Source organism: Haliotis cracherodii, unplaced genomic scaffold, assembly GCF_022045235.1.
Source record: "Haliotis cracherodii isolate W230 unplaced genomic scaffold, xgHalCrac1.p SCAF_1, whole genome shotgun sequence".
NCBI classification, from domain to species: Eukaryota; Metazoa; Mollusca; class Gastropoda; order Lepetellida; family Haliotidae; genus Haliotis; species Haliotis cracherodii.
Genome location: NW_027266264.1, coordinates 855200 through 874319, shown reverse-complemented (window position 1 = coordinate 874319; position 19120 = coordinate 855200). Strand labels below are relative to the sequence as shown.

The 19120-nt window shown below is 42.4% G+C and overlaps 1 protein-coding gene across 3 annotated transcripts in view; it reads left to right on the top strand.

The window, feature by feature from the left end:
- Positions 1 to 19120, top strand: part of LOC139471136 (double-stranded RNA-binding protein Staufen homolog) — a 36911-nt gene that overhangs the window by 7452 nt on the left and 10339 nt on the right. For 2 of the 3 annotated variants that reach the window (XM_071253407.1, XM_071253398.1), the window contains exons 6-13: positions 2129 to 2270; positions 6484 to 6674; positions 7499 to 7575; positions 8784 to 9008; positions 9975 to 10055; positions 11119 to 11265; positions 13012 to 13164; positions 15979 to 16033. In XM_071253407.1, the coding sequence (XP_071109508.1) occupies positions 2129 to 2270; positions 6484 to 6674; positions 7499 to 7575; positions 8784 to 9008; positions 9975 to 10055; positions 11119 to 11265; positions 13012 to 13164; positions 15979 to 16033 (1071 nt within the window). The remainder of the gene's footprint in view (positions 1 to 2128; positions 2271 to 6483; positions 6675 to 7498; positions 7576 to 8783; positions 9009 to 9974; positions 10056 to 11118; positions 11266 to 13011; positions 13165 to 15978; positions 16034 to 19120) is intronic. The other variant, XM_071253415.1, reaches the window with a different exon arrangement.

Here is a 19120-nt window from a genome sequence, read left to right as displayed (position 1 = left end):
AGATTGATGTGGGAGGAAAGTGAAGCAAGCCTAAGATGTTCACCACAACATGTTTATGGTGCAGACAAATCAAGAATCAGGTCTAATCTGGGATTCAAACTCACGGTCCAAGGTTTCTGGGACGTTAAAGGGACACAACTCTGCACAGCTGGAATTGAGCACTGTAGGGCATGGGTCCTCTTAAGTTCGATACACATATTTTTTCATGATGTGTTGCTATCTTTTTGCATTAAACTATTGCTTAGAGCTCACTGAAATGTTTTTTGAGCATGTGCATGGAGTATTATTGTTTATTTGATTGTACCTCCCGAGAAATGTTTGACCTGAGAACTGTTTCGCCAGACTCGCTCTTTCAATGCATTACGATACTTGCTGGTCTCGCCTACAGGTTTGGACACTGTCCATAGAGTGGGATCTAATTCTACTGTCATGTTTCAGACCTTGATTACCCCACTGGGGAATCTGGTTGTAATAGGTCCCCAGTAACCTGTGCTGGTCGTAAGTTTGCGACCAAATGGATCAGGTGGTCAGGCACAGTGACTACCTATGCCCTGACAGCATGGATCGTTGCTCACAATATCAATCACTTGATAGTCTGGTTCAGACTTGGATTATTTGCAGGCCGTCATTATGTAGCTGAAATGTTGCAGAGTGCAGCCTTACGAACAAGCAAGAAAGCAGATGTTGACTATGCATATGAAATATTCTTCTGATAAGTCGAGTTAACGTGGTACTAGATGGTCAAGCATTGATGGAGGGTACAACAAGTATAGTGTCACTTATCGGCAGAACGTTGGCTATGTGCCATGCAGGAACAGCCCTGGTTCACATGTTCACCAAAACATGGCTCCTTTTGTAGAATGAATGTCCTTTCTAGCAAGGACTATAAGTTGATGAGAAAAAAGACAACATATCAAATGTTTCAGCCCATTGAGATTTAAAGCAAAAATTCACACTTATATATACTTACTATCATGTGACTCCCCTGTAATCGCTGTCCTGATCGGTGCGTACTCAATGTTGCTGTTTGTGTGTGGAGTGTCAGATCCCCTTTGTAGTTCATTATACACATTCATCATGTATTATTATGATGGTCAGCTGCCGAAACCATTGTCCGCCTTGACCATGATTACAAAGATAATTTGAAGATTTCCATGATGAGCAGAAGCTAATGTGTGATATATGCACTCAGTTGACTCTCGATTACCTGAGGACTTTCAGTATGAATGTGTGTATTCCCCAGTCTCTGCCACTCTGGAAGTCAGTCTCTCTCATGCTCTTGAAGTTTGTTGGGCTGAAGTTTAATTTGCACCAAAATTGTTTCTCTGCTGTTGGGACTATCTATGTTTGTGTTGAGACTTGCTCAAGCAGTACAGACATGAAGAAGAGACATAGTGACTTCCAGATATGTCATAACCAAACCAAATTCTTCTTTTTTGTATGAGATTTTCTTTGTGTGTGTCTGTTTGCCTGACAGCTGGAAAGGTTTTCTCATGTTCTGCAGCTAGTTCATTAATTACATGCTTAACTGACCACTTTTGAAATGTTGATTTTTGTAGCAAAAATCGTAATTAACCTCCCTGTGGAGGAGTGGATTGCCAGGGTAAGCCAGCATGGCTTGCTACTTTTAAAGTTACTAGCCCGTCTCCAAACTAACTGGCCTTAGCAAAGTGGCCGAACCTGAGATCACATAGTCACCTAGCTGGGCTCTGAAAATTTTAGAACTGCTCACGCCTAAAACATTTTTTTCTGCACTTGGAGTTTAAAACTTCTATCATATGCCTCATTTTGTTGTGATTTTTTAGCAAGTAAAGATATTATACTTTAAAAAGTACAGATGTTGTTTTACACAACATTACAAACTGTCATCCGGTTGTCATTGTTTTATTCTACAGATATGATCCAATTAAAAAAATTATACATACACGGAGAAGGGGTGCAATTTTGTCTAGCCGGGCGGGCCATCTAATTTACGTTTCAGCAAGCCCTTTGTACTTTTTTCTGGCCAAGGGGTCGGCAGTTAAATCGCCCCCTGTTTGTGGGAAAACCTAGCAGCTGCTGTTTGAATGGTGAGAAAGTCGTGTCCACCATACTGTGGAAGCTAGTCGAGAGTCCACTGTTTTTACAGCTAATAACATCACTCCAACAGTGGAACTGAATGCTCTGGCTATGAAGCGAGGAGAACCAGCCGTCTACAAACCAATCGAACCACGACACCCACAGTTCTACTCTCCACCAAACTTTGACTACAGAGGCATGTACAACCAGCGGTGAGTCTCTTGCAACTAGTTGTCGCGTGTCTGTATCAGTTGTCGCGTGTCTGTATCAGTTGTCGCGTGTGTGTGTCAGTTGTCTCGTGTCTGTGTCAGTTGTCGCGTGTCTGTATCAGTTGCTGCGTGTCTGTATCAGTTGTCGCGTGTGTGTGTCAGTTGTCTCGTGTCTGTGTCAGTTGTCGCGTGTCTGTATCAGTTGTCGCGTGTCTGTATCAGTTGTCGCGTGTCTGTGTCAGTTGTCGCGTGTCTGTATCAGTTGTCGCGTGTCTGTATCAGTTGTTGCGTGTCTGTATCAGTTGTCGCGTGTCTGTCAGTTGTCGCGTCTCTGTATCAGTTGTCGAATGTCTGTGCCAGTTGTCACGTGTCTGTATCAGTTGTCGCGTGTGTGTCAGTTGTCGCATTCTGTGTCAGTTGTCACGTGTCTGTATCAGTTGCCATGTTTGTCTGTATCATTTGTTATGTGTCTATCAGTTGTCAAATGTCTGTGCCAGTTGTCACGTGTCTGTCAGTTGTCGTGTGTCTGTGTCAGTTGTCACGTGTCTCTCAGTTGTCGCGTGTCTGTATCAGTTGTCACGTGTCTGTATCAGTTGCCATGTTTGTCTGTATCATTTGTTATGTGTCTATCAGTTGTCGAATGTCTGTGCCAGTTGTTGCGTGTCTGTATCAGTTGTTGAATGTCTGTGCCAATTGTCACATGTTTGTATCAGTTTTCACGTGTCTGTATCAGTTGTCGCATGTCTGTATCAGTTGTCACATGTCTGTATCAGTTGTCACGTGTCTGTCAGTTGTCACATGTCTGTATCAGTTGTCACATGTCTGTATCAGTTGTCGCGTGTCTGTATCAGGTATCATGTGTGTCAGTATCAGTTGTTACGTGTATGTGTCAGTTGTCACATGTATGTGTCAGTTTCCATGCGTGTCTGTATCAGTTGTCACTTGTATTTGTCAGTTGTCATGTGTATGTGTCAGTTGCCATGCGTGTCTGTATTAGTTGTCACATGTATGTGTCAGTTGTCACATGTCAGTATCAGTTGTTGCTTGTCTGCTATGTGTGTATGTGTCAGTTGCCATGCGTGTCTGTATCAGTTGTCAGATGTATGTGTAAGTTGTCACGTGTATGTGTCAGCTATCACATGTGTCAGTATAAGTTGTCGCATGTATGTATCAGTTGTCACATGTATGTTTTAGTTGCCTTGCGTGTCTGTATCAGTTGTCACATGTATGTGTCAGTTGCCATGTGTGTCTGTATCAGTTGCCATGTGTATGTGTCAGTTGTCACATGTATGTGTCAGTTCCCATGTGTGTCTGTTTCAGTTGCCATGTGTATGTGTCAGTTGTCACATGTATGTGTCAGTTGCCATGTGTGTCTGTATCAGTTGTCACATGTATGTGTCAGTTGCCATGTGTATGTGTCAGTTGTCACATGTATTCGTCAGTCGTCACATGTATGTGTCAGTTGCCATGTGTATGTGTCAGTTGTCACATGTATTCGTCAGTTGCCATGTGTGTCTGTATCAGTTGTCACATGTATGTGTCAGTTGCCATGTGTATGTGTCAGTTGTCACATGTATTCGTCAGTTGCCTTGCGTGTCTGTATCAGTTGTTGCGTGTCTGTATCAGTTGCCTTGCGTGTCTGTATCAGTTGCCTTGCGTGTCTGTATCAGTTGCCATGCGTGTCTGTATCAGTTGCCATGCGTGTCTGTATCAGTTGTCACATGTATGTGTCAGTTGCCATGCGTGTCTGTATCATTTGCCATGCGTGTCTGTATCATTTGCCATGCTTGTCTGTATCAGTTGTCGCATGTCTGTATCAGTTGTTGCGTGTCTATCAGCTATCACATGTGTCAGTATCAGTTGTCACATGTATGTGTCAATTGCCTTGCGTGTCTGTATAAGTTGTCACATGTATGTGTCAGTTGCCATGTGTGTCTGTATCATTTGCCATGTGTATGTGTCAGTTGCCATGTGTACGTGTCAGTTGTCACATGTATGTGTCAGTTGCCATGTGTGTCTGTATCAGTTGCCATGTGTATGTGTCAGTTGTCACATGTATGTGTCAGTTGCCATGTGTGTCTGTATCAGTTGTCACATGTATGTGTCAGTTGTCACATGTATGTGTCAGTTGCCATGCGTGTCTGTATCAGTTGCCATGCGTGTCTGTATCAGTTGTTGCGTGTCTGTATCAGTTGTCACATGTATGTGTCAGTTGCCATGTTTTTCTGTATCAGTTGTCGCGTGTCTGTATCAGTTGTCGCGTGTCTGTATCAGTTAAACGTGTCTGTATCAGTTGTCACATGTATGTGTCAGTTGCCTTGCGTGTCTGTATAAGTTGTCATGCGTGTCTGTATCATTTGTCATGCGTGTCTGTATTTGTTGCCATGCGTGTCTGTATCATTTGTCACATGTATGTGTCAGTTGCCATGAGTGTCTGTATCAGTTGCCATGTGTGTCTGTATCAGTTGCCATGTGGGTCTGTATCAGTTGTCGCGTGTCTGTATCAGTTGTCCTCGTCTGTATCAGTTGTCACGTGTCTGTATCAGTTGTTGCGTGTCTATCAGCTATCACATGTGTCAGTATCAGTTGTCACATGTATGTGTCAATTGCCTTGCGTGTCTGTATAAGTTGTCACATGTATGTGTCAGTTGCCATGTGTGTCTGTATCATTTGCCATGTGTATGTGTCAGTTGCCATGTGTACGTGTCAGTTGTCACATGTATGTGTCAGTTGCCATGTGTGTCTGTATCAGTTGCCATGTGTATGTGTCAGTTGTCACATGTATGTGTCAGTTGCCATGTGTGTCTGTATCAGTTGTCACATGTATGTGTCAGTTGTCACATGTATGTGTCAGTTGCCATGCGTGTCTGTATCAGTTGCCATGCGTGTCTGTATCAGTTGTTGCGTGTCTGTATCAGTTGTCACATGTATGTGTCAGTTGCCATGTTTTTCTGTATCAGTTGTCGCGTGTCTGTATCAGTTGTCGCGTGTCTGTATCAGTTAAACGTGTCTGTATCAGTTGTCACATGTATGTGTCAGTTGCCTTGCGTGTCTGTATAAGTTGTCATGCGTGTCTGTATCATTTGTCATGCGTGTCTGTATTTGTTGCCATGCGTGTCTGTATCATTTGTCACATGTATGTGTCAGTTGCCATGAGTGTCTGTATCAGTTGCCATGTGTGTCTGTATCAGTTGCCATGTGGGTCTGTATCAGTTGTCGCGTGTCTGTATCAGTTGTCCTCGTCTGTATCAGTTGTCACGTGTCTGTATCAGCTATCACGTGTGTCACTATCAGTTGTCACATGTATGTGTCTGTTGCCATGTGTGTCTATCAGTTGTCACGTGTATGTGTCAATTGTCACATGTTTGTGTCAGTTGCCATGTGTGTCTGTATCAGTTGTCACATGTATGTGTCAGTTGCCATGTTTTTCTGTATCAGTTGTCGCGTGTCTGTATCAGTTGTCGCGTGTCTGTATCAGTTAAACGTGTCTGTATCAGTTGTCGCATGTATGTGTCAGTTGCCTTGCGTGTCTGTATAAGTTGTCATGCGTGTCTGTATCATTTGTCATGCGTGTCTGTATTTGTTGCCATGCGTGTCTGTATCATTTGTCACATGTATGTGTCAGTTGCCATGAGTGTCTGTATCATTTGCCATGCGTGTCTGTATCATTTGCCATGCGTGTCTGTATCAATTGCCATGCGTTAATTAATCAACAGTAAACTGCAAGTCAATGGGTTTTTTTAAATGTCTTTTAAGGGTGTGAGACCTTGACAAATGTGGCCTTTTCATTAATACCGTGGGGCAGGTAGTAAATGTGACACCTGTAAACATAAAAAAAAAAAATGAAGCATGCAAGACTACATAAAATTGCTGCATGTTCAAACAGCATGTTAAAATTAAGATAGCTTCTGTGCATCCGTCAGGGTGGGTACTGCCGTAAAAATTCATAGTTCAATCATTAATTATATAAAGTCGGGCATAGCTCTCTCACACACAGACTCACGCACGCACACATGCGCCCACGCACCAGTAGTACCAAGAGTGGAAGTAAGCAGATGATGTAGTACATTCAGAACTAACAGACAAGTCGTCGTTAATGTTCTCAGCCAAACCATTGTTTCCACTGCGAGTCATGGTCTCACTGACTATCCATTTTTTAGTCTGAGGTGGGGCAATCTGGTTCATTGTCCCTGATTTGTATTGTTATTTATTTCAGATACCATTGTGGTCGAATGCCTCGCACCTTCTATGTGTCTCTCAAGGTTGGTCAGAAGGAGTTTATTGGCGATGGCCCTACTAGACAGGCTGCACGCCACAATGCTGCAACAAAAGCACTGCGCATCCTCCGCAATATGAGCATGCCGGCCGACAACAAGGGAGACAACAAGGAGGAGATTGAGGAGGACGGTGAGTACCTGGATATATGGGGAGGTTACTGGTAGTCTGGGGAGGTTACTGGTAGTCTGGGGAGGTTGCTGGGTGTGTGGGGAGGTTGCTGGGTGTGCGGGGAGGTTGCTGGATGTGTGGAGAGGTTGCTGGATGTGTGGGGAGGCTGTTGAAATAGTGGAATGTTGCTGCATGTGTAGGGAGGTTGCTGGATGTCTGGGGAGGTTGCTGGATGTCTGGGGAGGTTGCTGGATGAGTAGGGAGGTTGCTGGATGTGTAGGGAGGTTCCTGAATGTGCGGGGAGGTTGCTTGATGTGTGGGGAGGTTGCTGGATGTGTGGGGAGAGGTTGCTGGATGTGTGGAGAGGTTGCTGGATGTGTGCGGAGAGGTTGCTGGGTGTGTGGAGAGGTTGCTGGATGTGTGGGGAGGTTGCTGGATGTGGGGAGAGGTTGCTGGATGTGGGTTGCTGGATGTGCGAAGAGGTTGCTGGATGTGTGGGGAGAGGTTGCTGGATGTGTAGGGAGGTTGCTGGATGTGCGGAGGTTGCTGGATGTGTATGGAGGTTGCTGGATGTGTGGAGAGGTTCCTGGGTGTGCGGAGAGGTTGCTGGATGTGCGGGGAGGTTGTTGGATGTGTGGGGAGGTTGCTGGATGTGTGGGGAGGTTGCTGGATGTGGGTTGCTGGATGTGCGGAGAGGTTGCTAGATGTGCGGAGAGGTTGCTGGATGTGTAGGAAGGTTACTGGATGTGTTGGACAAGGGGGGAGGTTATATGGTTGCTTTCCTTTAAGGTACATTTTAAAAATGTTCATTCTGCCAACAGAACTGAATCTCTGTTTGTCTTCAGATCAAGATCAGTTGAAGTCTGAGATCAGTCTGGTACATGAAATAGCACTCAAGAGAAATCTCCCTGTGGACTTTGAGGTATGTGCTGCTTTGTCAGTGTAACAGGTCACGGTCCTAGCTTCACAGTCTGGTATCCCCCGCCGTGATATTGCTGGAATATTGCTTAAAGTGGCATAAAAACCAAATTCACTGACTCCTAGCTTCACAGTCTGGTATCCCCTGCCAGGATATTGCTGGAATATTGCTTAAAGTGGCATAAAACCAAATTCACTCACTCCTAGCTTCACAGTACCGGGCTCTGCTAACACAGAGTATTGAAAACATGGCAGTGAGTCCGGGGGAGTCCTGATGGAACCAGCACATAAACACATTTGTATTCCTAATATGGTTATGTGATCATCTGTTATTATCTGGAAACATTTTCATTTTCTCATATGTCTCCCTTCTGTGATAGCTGATTTGATTTAAACATATTTTATTGCGGAAAACCAAATGGATTAGACACAAGTGACACACTTGCGAGGCCTTCTATGATAGCTGCAGGGCGGACCAGTGAAAAACAGACCAAAAAATGTTACAAGATGGATCTTTTTGTTACCCTGCCTTGTGCTCTGTATTTAGGGGCCGCTAGCGCTATAAAATCGGCATTAGTCCGAACGAGTACAAGCAGACACACACGCATGCTCATCGCTATGTAAGTGCAATAATCTTGCACATGACATTAAATCCAATTTCACCTCACCTCTTTCACCTGAAAATGAACTGACGGTTGTAACATACTGTTATTTTGGTCCTGGGCATTTACTGTATATATCCTGTATATATGTTTATAATGAACTACGGTTATAAAGATCTATATTTAGTGGTCCCTATCAGTTCGCTGAGAGCATAGTTTACTGGAGCTGAAATAATGCCTTGTGTGGCATCAGCCAACAAAGAAACAAACACTCATTCTTTCACCATGGCCATCATGATCAGCTAGACAGTGATGTGTGGTGTGTGAAGCCATTATCTTCATGGCACAATTGGAGTTAAAGTGGTAGCATTGTGGCTTGACAGTACAGTACACTACGTTTATAGGAACACGCTTATAACAAACTGGCGGATATAACAAACTCTTTTTGGTCCCATCCATTTGCTGTATAATTGCTGCGTATATATGCTTATAACAAACTACGGTTCTCACAAACTAAAATTAGTGGTCCCTTTGAGTTCATTATAACCCTAGTTTACTGTAGTTTGTTACAAATGTATTGCTGCGGTTGAGTCCAGTGTGTCCTGTGCAGGTGATACGTGAGTCCGGGCCGCCCCACATGAAGACGTTCGTCACCAAGTGCACGGTGGGGGAGTTTCTGACGGAGGCGGAGGGCAACAGCAAGAAGCTGTCCAAGAAGAGAGCTGCTGAGCTGATGCTGGAGGAGCTGAAGAAGCTGCCGGCATTGCCCGCGACGACCATGAGGCCCAAGGTGAAGAATGCTGTCAACAAGAAGAAGAACAGAAACCTCATCAAGGTGATTACCGACTCTGTGTTCCCACACTGCGAGTGGGGGGCACGGGTGACCCAGTCGTCTATTGTGCGCAATTCGCTGTGCAGAGTTGCGTCTCTCAGGCCATTGGAAATCTATGATTGTGGGTTCGAATCCTGGATTATGTTTCTAGGTTTGTCAGCACCATACCCGTGCTCGTGGGTTTCACTGAACTGCTAAACGTTAGGACCTGCACCACCTCCGGCTTCCCACCCACTTTAAGCTGACACGCCGTTATAAAACTGGAATACTGTTAAAAGCGACATTAAAACCAACTCACTAACACTGCTAGTGGCCGACATATTGCAGTGCATAGGATACCTTGTTACACGAGTGTTGAAACAGATTCACCAGAAGCACTCATAAAATCTCCATCACCATCATCATTGTTTTTTCCGTGAGAGGGCTACATTAAATTTAGCCTCTTTAGCCTCTCTTTGTCCTCCATTACTAGCTGTTCACTTCAAAACAACAGCAGTGGATGATTAACTTACCCACGAGTGTCGTGTGACTCCGACTTTGCAGATCACCGGACAGCAATATACTCATCAACCTTCACCAATCTTGTAACCCACCTTTCAAGTCACATTTTGCCAACATGACGCGATGAAATATTGTTCAAAGTGGACATGTAGTATTCAGCATTTTAGGCAGAATTATTTTGAATATGTCTACTCAATGGTTTGAAAATATCCAATAGACAGGAGTAAAAATAACTTAAATACCCACATGCTGATGTTAAAAGTAATAAACAATGTTATGTTCATCATAATCATTTCATGTAACAATTAACTATGTGCGCTAGTACTTACCACCATGTGTTGCATGAGTTTGACTCAGATCTAGATGATGTGATAGATATCTTGTTCATCTAGTGATTGTAGCCATCTTGGGTCCTTTGTGTCATACTTGAAAGGGAGATAACTCCAACCTGCTTGTCTGTCTCCTCAGTTATCGGACAGCCTGGTGCCGAGTGGTGGGAGTGCGTACGGTGCGGCAGTGGAGAGGACAGACGGCCTGCATGCTGGCCAGGTAGAGAGAACCCTGCTGATTGGTCCACACAAACTGTTGTCCGCGTGAAGGCGATGGCCTGACCATTGGCCTGGATCATGGTGACCCGAGAGAAACACTCATTCATTTATCCAGTATCAATTAAAACTTGTTTTACAAGATTTTGAACCATGAATTTTCTAAAACTGATAATGTAAGAAAAACTTTGGTTCAAAGTGAAGTGTGACCACAAATGCAAAACTGATCTAACTGCAGCAAAGTATGTAACATAAGACTCCTTAGTTTGTAGGAAGGTGGTTGTCTGGTCCTTGGGCCTTTGTTTTGATTGGTTGCCACTAATGTAGTACTAACACGGTCAGTGAGAGCTGGACATGGGGTTGTGCTTGCACAGGCCAACCTTACATATGGATGGATGGATGTTTGTAAAACATGCTATTCTTTGTTGTACACAAGTACACAGAACCCTTCATCTTAGCAACATGTTGGAACAGCCTGGCAGCTGAGGCCAATTAATGTCCATGCTTGTATGTATGGAGCTCACACCATTAGTGTCTCATGCTGTCCTATTATGGTTTGCTTAAAGCAGTGTAACACCACATTAACTCATCGCAGATATCCTCCATCAACATCTGGGTTAGAATTGCTTTCCAGTAACCCATGCTTGCCGGAAGAGGCAACTAAATTAGGTAGTCAGACTCGCACTCCAATCCCAGTTGTGTAGATCAATGCTTGTGTTGTCAAACACTGGATCGTCTGGTATATCCAGACTTGATTATTTACAGACCGCCATCAATCATATAGCTCAAATACTGCTGATTTTGGTGTTCAAAATTTTAGTTTAACGATAAAAGAAACCAGCCTAAATGGGAGAAAGATTTCAGCTAAATGTGGAACAATATTCCCACTTGTTCTGGTAAGAGCTTGAATTGTTCCGGTTCAGGACCACTGAAGAATATTTAATGTTATCAAGTCTTAGGCTGACAGGATGGCTAAACCTTCATCAATGAATTGAAATCCTGAGACAATGTGAACAGAGAACCCATGTCTGCCTCAGGTAATGACCTGCATGTTGTTTGATTGCCAGGTTCAGAAGGCGGACCCAAGCTATGGCAGTGGCATCAACCCCATCAGCCGCCTCATCCAGATCATGCAGGCTCAGAAGAAGAAGGAACCGGTGTACTCCCTGGTAGCCGAGCGGGGGCTCCCTCGACGCAGAGAGTTTGTCATGCAGGTCCGCCCCCAACTCCAATCTCATGCTGATGTAGTCACACAATGCCTCTGTCATTGATCCATGTAGTCAGTGTCTGGATCGGCCATTGTTCAGTTCATCCTTGTAGCCACAGAGTGTCTGGATCGGCCATTGTTCAGTTTATCCTTGTACCAACACAGTGTCTGGATCGGCCATTGTTCAGTTCATGTTTGTAGCAACACACTGTCTGGATCGGCCATTGTTGAGTTCATCCTTGTAGCAACACACTGTCTGGATCGGCCATTGTTGAGTTTATCCTTGTAGCAACACACTGTGGATCACACTGGATCCTGCAGCATACACGATGGAAGAGTCAATTTTTTTATCTTGTGCTGACTTATACTTATTGCTTGTCTCATCTCATTTCCAAAAAGGTAGTCAAAACTTCCTTGGCCCACTTGCACAAAGCGATCTTAGCGCCAAGATGATCGTAACTCCCATACTTCAACATAGGCTTACAATAGTCTTTGCTCCAAGATCATTTTGTGCTAGTGGGCCCTGATCAGTGTTCCCGGAGAATAGAAATACAGCTCAGCCGTACCCACCTCTAAGCCGTGCATGCACACCAGAAGCATATGACTAATCCAGTAGACTCATCACTCTCTCATGTTCCTGCTGAGTAGTTGGACAAACTCTTGAAAAGTTACAGAATCGATACCACTTCTAAGAGCCCCAGCATGGGAAAAATCAGAAACTGTTAAGTTGCTTTAACTGAGAAAATATAAGATATGAATTTTAGCTTTGAACCGGACTTACTGTTGAATGTACATTAGGATTTGCCTCGTGTAGTGCATTGCCACAAATTAACTTTCAAAAGCAGTGAGTTATTAATTTTAGGAAGATCACTCCAAAATAAGTATCCAAATTTAAGTTCATTTGGCATTAATAGGGAATTATTGCCTTTTTAGGCCCGTGTGCGTAATTAAGCTTGGGCCTAACTATGGGAATCCCCAGTCCTCAGACCCTACAAGGCAGCAGGGTTAGATCCACCTTCAGCATCCAACCTACACAAAGTCCGAGATATTCCTACAGAGGATGACTTGGGAATTTGTCAATTTGGGCCATTAGCAGGCGCACCTCAACTGACAATGCATACTAGGAGATGGACTTCCTCTCTAAGTGGGATATGTTTCCTTAGCGCACTTTACGAAACCACAAAATCCAAGAGGTTGACTCGTCACAGATCACAGTCGGAATCACACACTTGGTGGAACCCCCCTACCACCTACCACCCACTACCAACCCACCCACTACCCACCACCCACTACCCATCCACCACCCACTACCAACCCACCCACTACCCACCACTCACTACCCACCCACTACCTACTTTGGGATTCAAGCAAGAAGTATGTATCATTTATGAGGTAAAATATGTAAAAATAAATAAAAAACCACCCATTTGCACACGCTTTAGGTGCGCATGCACAGCTAAGGGATACATTTGTGTGAGCTGTTTTTCTGTTCCCTGGGAACACTGTTGAGGTTTTCAATACCTTTTCGGAAATGAGATGTGATCAGTAAGTATGAGTCAGAATAAGTATAAATGATATTTTTACTTTGATCCTTGTCAAAAAACAGTGGTAAATGCATTAAGGTGTAATGCAGGATAAGTATACAAATGTAAAAAATATTTAGATTTTACAAATATTATTGATATGCCTTGATTTTATTTTCGAAACTTTAGGTATAGTTTCTAGATGTGACTTGTGTTTCTTGTGTGTACAGGTCCAAGTGGAAGACCACACATGTACTGGTGTCGGACCTAACAAAAAGTTGGCAAAGCGGAACGCAGCCGAGGCCATGCTCCAGTTGCTAGGTTACAGCCGACCATCTCCACAACCAGCTAAGTCGTCCATAAAGACATCCACGGGGCCTGATGTGAGTCCCATCAAGAGGAGCACCTGTTTGTTTGTTTTGTTCTGTGTTGGCAATATTCCATTCTAGATAAGCAGATCTCATAGAAAGCCAAGGGTTTAACTTGGTCCTTGAAATCTGTATCAAAATGTTATGTGCGGTAGATAAGTCAAACCCCTTACCTAAAACTACCATATTTTCTTGAGTATACTGCACAATTTTTTCCAAAAAACACAGCTGTGTAGAAGGGGGTGCGCATTATGCATGCAACAATGAGTTTTGATGGGTTTTTTCCCCCAACGGAAAGACATTACCGTGAGCGCGTAACACCAAAAATACCATGTCATTATCAACCAATCCATACTGAAGTACGCAAAGTAATCATGTAATTACACAGTCTGGCTATAAGAAGTGTTCTTTGTATATCTGGACTTATGTTTGTAACTTATTTCATAAAATTTATTAAAAATTCCTTTTTACTGTTGTTTTAATTAATTTTGGCGAAATCGTTTGTGAAGCAGTTGGAAGAAATATAAGAACTGACAATAGCGATCGGCTGCTTCGCTTAGGGTTATAATTATTTTAAATATATTTAGTAAAAGCTGCAACGAAAATAACAAGACATTGGAATATATTATTCCTGATAAAAAATAGTTTCAGATGAAAATGTTTGCTGATCCTTGCATTAAAATCCTGTAAAGTTATATCATTGGGTGTGTCTTGACCAAATCACCGGTAGATTCCAAGAAAACCTGTGTACAGCTGATTGCTGTTTCCGGCTTAGTTTACGAGAAATACACAAGGTAATCTTAATCCCTGGATGTAAAACAATGCCTAGCAGAACAAAAAAAACAATTTAAACGGTAAATCAACATGTCTGTTGATTTTATTTTTATTATCTCTAATTTCAAATTTGTACTGACCAAGTTTCTCATCATCCGTTCATTTACCTGAATGGTAAAACATTATGTCTAGTTCATTTTAATTGCAAATTTCACATTTTCATTGACAAAGTTTGGTATAGCATTGTTCACTCACCTGAAGTGATATGATGTAGTTTTTGATGAAAAAGAGTTTGATGAAAGTGTAACCCATACATAAACCGACCTTTTCTACAGAATCTTTTTTCCGGTTCTCAAAATAATGCTTATCTACGGTCATATACGGTAGCTGTTACACGCCGACGATTGTTGACATTATTTGTTGCAGTAGTAAATGTGCCGCCGACAGTCGCCCTCTTCATGCTAGGCATCTGTGTTGAGTAGCTCAAGCTTTCATTGGTGAATGTTATATTTTTAGATTACCCTGCATTACTCCTTAATGCATGTTACTGCTTGTTCTTGACAGAGAAATAAGCTGTGTGAAGGTCTTTGCTTGAAGAAGTTGTTCCAACTAGCTGAGAGGCCAACCCAATCATCCAGCTCCCACGCAGGAAGTGACGTCATGGATCCTCACATTACTCTTGTCACTTGTTGAGTGAAGACCTGTTTTTCACCTGTAACATAAACTCATTGAGTTAATGTTTATTGTCGTTGTGTTGTGCATACGGTTTGTATTTTGTACATTCTATGTTTGATAACATGTGCATAACATCTTTTTACACCTGCTAAGGCTTATCTTGGCCGTAGATCACTGGAAGCAGACCCTCAGACACACCCGGCTCTCCATCTCAACGGACAACATAACCGTCATCGTCCTTCAACAGACGTTCCGATTCTTTCACCTGGTGGATCATCTGGGGGTGGCGCATCACCCGACCACAAGGAGCCTCTATGACAACAAGCAATCCTTTGAGAGCTTTTGCAAGGGCAAACAACCCAAGGTCTGCATCGCCTCAATTCCTGGAAGAGATCATGCTCTATCTTTGCCACAAGTGCAAGCTCAAGGGATTGGACCCCCACGCTCCAACAACCCACATGAGATCCAGGCAGGCTCCTCCACCATGGCGCTACACAGCAACTGCTCTCTACGTGCCATTGTGGAGGGGTGTTTCTGGCAATTTGACACAATCTTCGCCGGTCACTACCTGCGAGACGTCGCATTGGAGGATGTGCTAGGCACGCACAGCTTTGTTCCGTTAGTAGCGGCCCAACAGGTCACCACTACTACACGCCACTGACCTTGCCTCGCGTCCAGAGCCGGCCTTTCGACCTCCCCTGGCGTAATGCCTGGGATTAGGATACGGTACAGCGCTCCAGTCTAAGGCCTTAACTTCAGAGGATTATCGTTAATGGCTGCGTAGCACCCGGACATTACGCATACCTGACTCTTCCCATCCATGTAATGGTCATTGATGCTGACCACAGCCAAGGACGGGCTGAGGGAAAAGGAGGTTCCCATACACGGAGTGGTCACTTGAAGCTGACCACACAGCCGAGGATCAGCCACATCTGAAGATGTGCCCTCCACTGATTCCGTCGGATAAAGTAATGCAGGATAAGTAAAAAAATCTAGTAAAATATTTGTATACTTATCCTCCATAACTGCGTCTAAAGAGCCCCACCCATCGCAGAGCTGCCTCCCCATGAATGCCTTCCGATGTCCCGGACTCCAAGAGTAATGTGAGGATCCTTTGGTCACGTGGGAGCTGTGTGATATGGTTGGCCTCTCAGCTAGTTGGAACAACTTCTCCAAGCAAAGACCTTCACACAGCTCTTTTCTCTGTCAAGAACAATCAGTAATATGCATTAAGGTGTAATGCAGGATAAGTATACAAATGTAACATTCACTAATGAAAGCTTGAGCATCTCAACACAAAGTATCTAGGATTTTACTAGTACTTTAAATGTGATTTTAGAGAAGACCTAGAAGTAAGTCAAAATGTGTTTCTGTTCAAAGGTCGGGACTGGCGATAAGAAAGTTACGTTTAGTGACAACAGCCCGGATAACGGAGGTAAGGATTCATGCAGCATGGTCAAGATTGAGCTACTGTCTTCGGATGAGCAGGTATAGAAATGGGCACTACGTTGTTATATTGTGGGGTTTTTATGAGCAGCAACTCAAAACTATGCTAATGTACCCTTCATAAATGCCATGACATGAAATGCATGAAGGTACTGACCCACTCTGGAACTGATCCCTGTGGGCAGTGAGTTCATGTGCGATCAAATCTAGCCTAACTTTGTCTGTTTAAGAATATCCGATTAATATGAGCTCCACCTCCAGGATACAGAACCTTATTTTCCTGTAAGGAGGACTCTGCAAGAATAAGCATGTTTGAGTGCATCTTCCCCAGGCAAGGGAGTTAAAAAGTCCAGTTTCCACCCTTGCCGAACTAGACTAAAATTTCCAAGCCTGATCGAAGCCCCCCAGTGGCTATTATGAGTTATGTCCCTTCTATGTCCCCTCCTATTAACCAATCAGGTTCCATTTCTCATATCATTTGTATTTGCTTCAAACAAAATGCCGAAATCCATGTCTAGTTCATTACTCGATTTTGATTGGACAATGCATAGACTCGTTAGTCCAGTCAAAATGTTACTCAGGAATTCCAGCCTTGTTCGGCAAGGGCAGAAACGGGACTTTAACACCTTGCCTTGCGTTGTGTTGACTAAGTGTCTTCCAGTTGCCTGAGGAAGTCCAGATGCCATCTTGAATCATCATTATTTTCTTGTGTGACAACACAAAGGTTAAACAGTTTGTTTGTTCAGTAACTCTACCTTTCAAATTACTATTCAGTTCTCTTCACATGTTATTGTATTTTTCGTTTTTACATAATTATCAAAATTCTGGTTTGTTTATTTTGATTGCATGTGAGTTTGCCTTCAACACTGAGGCATGATAAGAAGTGTGATCTGTCATGCTCACACGTCGGTCAAGGACTCACATCTTGTCTGTCCCGTGCAAGATATCCAAAATGATGCAGACCTGAGGGAAAAAACAGGAATTAGATCTTTGAGAAAAACAATCATTCGGTTTCAACGATGCTACTAGACTAAATTAGACAATCATGTCAGGAGACTTGTGGGGTATAATTCCACTGGGACACATCATAGCTTGTTCAGATCCAGGCTTCATACAGAATCTACCCTGCTCCAGTTGGCCCTGCTGCAGGCTGCTGCTGTTACCATGTCCCAGGCTACGATGGATGTGCCGGCAGCAAACTCTGCTCCTGGCAGCTTCCCAAAGCAGAAACACAATATACGGAGCTTGACTTGAGAGTTTTTTCTGAAGCTTTGGAATCTTTGTTCAATCTCAATTAGGCCATAATAAATTATTTGCCAGATTTTCATCCGTTTTTTTTATCAAAAGTTGGGATGCTTTTTATTTTTTATTTTCTATTAAAGTCGTTAAGATGAAGACGGAATACATTGGTATGAACAACAGATGACTGAAATAACAAAGATAATAAATAAACATTTCTTTCAACTGTAGCAAATGTAAATTTCTTTCTTGCCCCATCTTGTATGCTTGTGTTTATGAATTTGTCCTCAATTTATAATAACTTGTCAAGTTCCTCACAAGCAAACTTGTTGAAGATTTCCATAAGTGTCAAAGACTCTGGTCAAGGACAGGCATACCAGTATTGTATGGATTTGTTCACCCTCTCGTACTTTCAAAGTCTTGTATATGTGTAGGATAAAGCACTTCTGAGGGGTTTTATGATATTTATGACGAACTGTCAGTTTTATCCCAAAGATAAGTTTGTTGTTATTTGCCTTTTATAAGACAACATAAATTTTTCACAATCACGATCGAGGGAGCATTGACAGTGATCAGTCAAATTGTTACATACGAAAAAAATATATCCGGCAATCCAAAGATTATATGCTCATGGTTATTGATTTATTTGATTTAAACAGTATTTTATTTCCATTAATGTTCAGATTTTACATTACATAGCATTACAAAATGGAAAAAGGATTAGCAAACAGGCCAAAAAGGCCTATATTAATGCTTCTCCTAATATTGTACATCATACGTGTAGATTGTAATGAAGTCTATAGAGCAGACATTAATGAGGAACACAACATGAAATAAAATGGAAAGCAAGATACCAAATGCATTTTATATTCTTAAGTTGACACATAACTTACGTAAAGCGGTTTGTTTCAATGATGTAATTGTGAACTGATTTTATAATGTGTTCATTGTCTGAGGAAGATGAATCTTCATTGCCATGGAGTATAGTATGTATGCTGAGCTGGTTAACAAAAAAGTATTTATCAATTCTAAACTTGGCATAGTGTGGACAAGATAGAAAAAAGTGGAAAGCATCTTCTCTATTTAGGCCACATGGACAGATGGGATTATCAATCAGAAATCTGTGAAATAAATGTGATTTCAAATCACTACAACCTAGTCTAAGTCTAGATAAAATCACCTGACATTGCCGCTGGCCTTAATTAACAAAAGATGGAAAATTTGAAGTAAGCTTAGTTTCTCTAGAAATTAATTGCTTAAACCGAGATAAGGAATCTACATTTCTAATATTAATATCAAGTGCATTCCAAGCTTGTATAACAGATGGCAAAAAAGATCGATTATACTGGGATAAGCGTCCTGCACTGGTCTGGAAGTCATTAGAAGTACGAAGGTTATATCCAGTTATGCTGGATATATTAGGTGGGACCCATAAAGATAGATATTTAGGAGTTAGCCCATTGACAATTTTGTAAAATTAATTTATTTCAAAGATATTTTGTAAAGCTGCAACTTAAATAATGTGATATTGTAATGTTTTATTCCTGTTAAAGATAATAGTTTCCGACACAATTCTTCCAATCATTGTATGAAAATTCTTTCAAGTAAAAATATTGGGTAATTTTAAAGTGAATCATCGGTAGATTCCAAGAAAACGTGTGTACAGGTGATTGCAGCTTCTGGCTTAGTTTACGAGACAGTACAGGCAGTAATATTAATCTCTGCATATAAAACAGTGACTAGCAGAACAGGAAATACAATTTAATTGGTAAATCATCATGTCTTGTGATGTTTATTTCAAAGTGTATTGAACAAATTTCATTATCACCGAGCTGTT